This window comes from Austrofundulus limnaeus, unplaced genomic scaffold (genome assembly GCF_001266775.1).
Source record: "Austrofundulus limnaeus strain Quisiro unplaced genomic scaffold, Austrofundulus_limnaeus-1.0 Scaffold98, whole genome shotgun sequence".
Taxonomy (NCBI): Eukaryota; Metazoa; Chordata; class Actinopteri; order Cyprinodontiformes; family Rivulidae; genus Austrofundulus; species Austrofundulus limnaeus.
This window is the reverse complement of record NW_013952500.1, coordinates 254,608-259,306: the sequence shown is the minus strand read 5'-3', so window position 1 is coordinate 259,306 and position 4,699 is coordinate 254,608. Positions and strand designations below refer to the sequence as shown.

General features: G+C 38.2%; 2 protein-coding genes and 1 non-coding gene across 3 annotated transcripts in view; all 3 read left to right on the top strand.

Annotated features, from left to right (window-relative positions):
- Positions 1 to 1,828: 1,828 nt before the first annotated feature.
- limd1b (LIM domains containing 1b) lies at positions 1,829 to 3,543 on the top strand. Its single transcript, XM_014013105.1, has 7 exons — positions 1,829 to 1,921; positions 1,997 to 2,098; positions 2,186 to 2,253; positions 2,334 to 2,396; positions 2,464 to 2,594; positions 2,725 to 2,771; positions 2,851 to 3,543. Exons 1-7 carry the CDS (start codon positions 1,888 to 1,890, stop codon positions 2,883 to 2,885), a joined length of 480 nt encoding a protein of 159 aa, XP_013868559.1. The 5' UTR covers positions 1,829 to 1,887; the 3' UTR covers positions 2,886 to 3,543.
- Positions 3,544 to 3,976: 433 nt separating this feature from the next.
- The window catches only part of nrm (nurim), a 2,126-nt gene continuing 1,403 nt past the window's right edge, over positions 3,977 to 4,699 (top strand). The window contains exon 1 of the mRNA XM_014013075.1: positions 3,977 to 4,187. Coding sequence (XP_013868529.1) covers positions 4,037 to 4,187 — 151 coding nt within the window. The 5' untranslated portion in view covers positions 3,977 to 4,036. The remainder of the gene's footprint in view (positions 4,188 to 4,699) is intronic.
- Positions 4,397 to 4,469, top strand: trnak-cuu (transfer RNA lysine (anticodon CUU)). The gene has a single exon. It is a non-coding gene; the product is annotated as a tRNA-Lys (tRNA).

Sequence of the window (4,699 nt, the reverse complement as noted above, 5' to 3'; positions counted from 1 at the left end):
CACACACACACACACACACACACACACACACACACACACACACACACACACACAAACATGTGCTGCAGGGGACTTTCAGGGTTTCAGCAGCTGACTGCAGGAACAGTCAGCTGCTGAAAGGAGCTCATCTCTGCCACACCTTCCTCCTCTGAGCAACAAGGATTTAAAAATAAACAGAGTAAAAAAAAAATCCCGACCTGTTCATTTCCAGTCACTGCAGCATTGTTGTGACACATCTGCTGGTTTTATTGACTGATAAGAATCCACATGGAGGCAGCAGAACATGTGTTCAATAAGATCACAGCTGTTATTGTTTCATTTCTGTTCATATTTTTTGTTCAAGAGGAAKGGAAAGGAGAGTCTTTGCCTCAGGTTGATGCAGGACATCARTAGATGCTCCTCTGCATCAAAAGGCCTCCTGGACGCCTCCCCTTTTTCCCAGCATGTCCCACTGGGAACGACTCTGAGCTGAGCAGAGTCTGGGTTTCTCTCCTGGACCTGTTGCCTTCATGATCCCATCACAGATAAACACACAACATATCACACTGAGTTTGTTACTTTTCAGATAAATATTAGATTTATACTAATTTAATTTAAAAACAAATTTAGTTAGATTATAAAAAATATGTTCAATGCTACAAAATAAGCTTAGCATGTAAAGTAAGGAAATGAGTGTTTAGTAGATTGTTTCTTTGTTGTAATAATGCTTCTTGAAAATAAATCTTACACTGTTGGAAAGCCTGGTAATTTATCTTTTAAACGGTGCCACATTTGTAAGGAACATGCATTTGTTGGATGAGCAGGAGAGTGGGTTGCGCACATGAAAATTTGACAAATCTTCACTGCCAAACAGGTGCCAGCAGGGGCGGAGCTAGGCTTTTTTTGGGGAGGGGGGGTGGCACAAGGGTGGTCATAATATTTATTTTATTTTATTTTATTTTATTTTATTTTATTGGGAGTTGGGGGAGCATAAAAAATAAAAGCACCCTTAATTTGAAAATTCAAGATAGTCTCCACAGCTAATTTCAAATGGCTTTAATGCAGCTGTTTTAAAAAGAAATGAGCTGAAATTTCATATGAGCACAGGAATGATCCACAAAACATGCTGAATAATAGTCGCAATAAAATTTGTTTTGTACAAAGCTGAATATCAGTATAGAGGTAGCCAAAAACATTGTTTACCAAAATCTAAACGCTAATCAAAAATTCAAGATGGCCTCCATAGCTAACTTTAAAAGGCTACAATTCAAACATTTTGAATTGACAATTTCATCTCAAGACTTGTTGAGATGAAATTTGTTGTAGCGTAGCTAAGAATGATCACATCCCGATTGGCGATGCTAATCCCAAATTAAGCTAATTACAATGCTAACTTTAAAAATGGCTGCAATATAGCCATTTTTAATTGTACACAACAGAAGATTAATACAGTACAGAAGTATAAGAGAATCCAAGATCCTCACTTGTTTGTTATTTGGGGGCGGAACCTGAGGCAGCCAATCAGCTCTGGCTCCGCCCCTGGGTGCCCAGCATAAAATTCATTGTCATAACAAAGAAATAATCYACCAAACAATAATTCCCTTACTTTTTGTGCTGTTTAAAGTATCTCCTGTATGTWTATAAAATTTGTTAACTTGACTCAGACACAAAAGTTTGACGTTTAAATCAATATTTGAGCACCGCCGGTATCCATTAATTATATATTATTATATATTTATGATTTACATTAATCTGATTTAACAGCAGTATCCTCTGTTGCCACCCACAGAGCAGACACCATGGAGGAGTCAGGGGGTCTGCAGACTCATTTCCACCCATAAACCCAGGTCAGCTCCCCTTACAGCTGTTGGTAAAATTAGCCTCTGAAGTCAGAASGAGGGCTCCGGGATGGACCCAGGCTCTTGTCACAGTCTTCACTTGGGTGAGGATGGAGCTTTTACTGACATGTTGTGAGTTTTACGGTCCTTGAATAAAAAAAAATAATTATTTTTTTTAGGAAGCTGCAGAAGATGCAGTGAAGCGGTGCATGCTGCAGGAGGAGCCTGTCAGGCCATGGGACATTTATTCCACAACACCTGCTTCACCTGCAGCGTTTGCAGTGAGTCCACACATCGTCAGGCAGGTCCAAAGTAAAAACAGGGGGAAACAAGCATTGAATTTGTGCTTTTTTTTTTATTTAAACCAGACAAACAGCTCAGTGGAAAGCCATTTTTCACAGCATCAGAGCAAATCTTTTGTGAGGATGACTTTTTGGTGAGTATGAACCTTTAAGTGTTCCAGATAAAAGGGAACTCCATCCACTTTGAAGTGTTTTTTTATGAGATTTGTTGCAGTTTTCTGGAGTCTATCCATCTGTAGAGATATGTAACAGCTGCGGCGGCTCGATCACAGACTTGGTTCGTATTTGTTCTTTTAGATTTTGTTATTTTTTACATAAAGTTTGAGTGATTCGTGCACCATCAGGTCCTGCAGGCTCGTGGSAAAGCGTACCACCCGGCCTGTTTCTGCTGCGTCGTCTGCAGGCGGGGACTGGTGGATCAGCCGTTTGCTGTGGACTCAAACAGCAGGATTTACTGCGTCAGCGACTATCACAGGTGAAATTACAAGTTTTTTTTGCTCACTTTGTGAAAAAAATAAAAATTTAAAGAATGAGGGGAATCCCTGACCCAAGCTGGAGGACAGAAACCCCACCTTGGTTTCATTGAGACTCCCTCCTGGTTTCAGGGTCCAGGCTCTGTGGCGCCTGCATGAGGCCCATACTCCCAACAGAGGTGAGTTTCAATGTCACAAATCCCCTGCATGTGAAATATGAGAAATGTTAGTCATCTCTTTTCTTTTCTGRYGTTTCAGGGATCCACGGAGTCGATTCGTGTGCAAATGTCTAACAAGTGTTATCATGTAGAGTGTTATAGTGGTGAGGTTCATCTGATTTGAAGAGTTTTCCCACTTTATTGAAAAATTTAATGCATTTTTTAAATCCTGTTATAGAGACACGATGGCTTTACACTTTTACATTAATGCAACTTTTATTTGGCATTTTCTGTAGTTCACAGAGGAAACAGCATAAATTTTCCTTAAAAACAATTTATTCTTAAAGGATTCACACAAATTGATCATTATTTCCACATATTAGAGTAAAATAGAAATAAAAAATAAAATGGGGACTTTTCAAGTGTAAGTTGATTGTTTGAAATTGTTTTTAATAAGGGGCAGATATAAGATTGTTTTCTTCTTTCTACAACCTGTTCATTCAGTAACTGATTTACATTTTTATAGATTTTTTGTTGCTTTATGAATGAAATAAATGAATAAATAAAYAAATAAGCCAATTAAAAATCAACTGCTGTTTAAAATGTCTAAAACTGGTGCATTTTAAGCCTCTTTTGATATGAGCCATCTAAGAAATACAGATTTTCYTCCATTTATCTTTTTTGTTGTTTAAACCAGGCAATCAGTTTTTGTATTTTTCTATTAAAAAGTGTCTTTTACCTCTAAGCGGTGTGACAAATTGATGTGTAAATAAACAATACTTCAAAATCTTGATTTTACAGGTCTCTGTTTGATTTAGCCTATTTTTTCATATTTATTTTTCATAATGTCAACATTTCAGTATCATTTTAAAATTTTCCTAAATGTTGGAGAGTTTTTGAGTATAATAAATCCCCCCCAAGAAGAATTTAATGTGGCCCAAAAACAAATCTTAAAAAGAAGAAAAAATGGAAATAAACACTGATTTCAAGAGGTCACCTGAGGTGAATCACCTGAGGTGCTCAGGTCTAATAAATCATAAAGGGGTGGGTCTAATAATGCTTTAAATARATTTTAAGTTAAATCTCTTTTTAAAATTAATGTTAAATCAAGATTCTTCTTCATTCCTGTAAAAACACGTTAAATCATAGACTTGAATAAGCTGTTATAACACAGTGTCTCCATGACTTGAATGGACAGCAGCGCCATCTTGCGGTCATGTTCGGTATCGACAGCAGCTGCTCTCCCGGAACTGTGGAAGTGAAATGAACATGAAGCGCTGATTGAAATGGCGTCAGTCGCAGTTCGCAGCTGGGCTCTCGGCGCCGTTTCTCTSTTAAACCTGCTGTTTGTCTTCATAACCGGAGCGGATTTCATCCGGTTCTTGTCGTTTCGRGCCATTTATCATAACATCACGGGGGAGACGAAACTCTGTCAAGGTAAACGAGAGTGGGCGTAGCTCACGGTTATCGACACCCTCTTTTGGCGRAAAAGTTGTGCCTAATTATTATTGGGCTTTGTTTATCAGGAATAGGGTATCCAACCACATGGGAAAGTTTAACACAGAGAATCGTGTCTTGGTAAAACATTGATATCGATTCTGAGGGAAAAAACAAATTTTGGTATCGATACCCCGGCAGTAATACACGCCCGGCTAGCTCAGTCGGTAGAGCATGAGACTCTTAATCTCAGGGTCGTGGGTTCGAGCCCCACGTTGGGCGAGATATGTTTTTCATTATTTTATTTAAACTTACATTTAAATTTTATTTCATATAGACTTACGTTTTTGTAGTTATATGTCATGTCTAGAATATGTTTTCTGTCTTACTTTTCTTTTTCACTACCGATGGCCGGTGTCACAAGTTCAAACGAAGCTGAAGTTGGCTTCCGATTCCAGCTTCCGGTTCGGCAAATGACTAAAGGGATATTACAACTAATTTTTCAATACCTT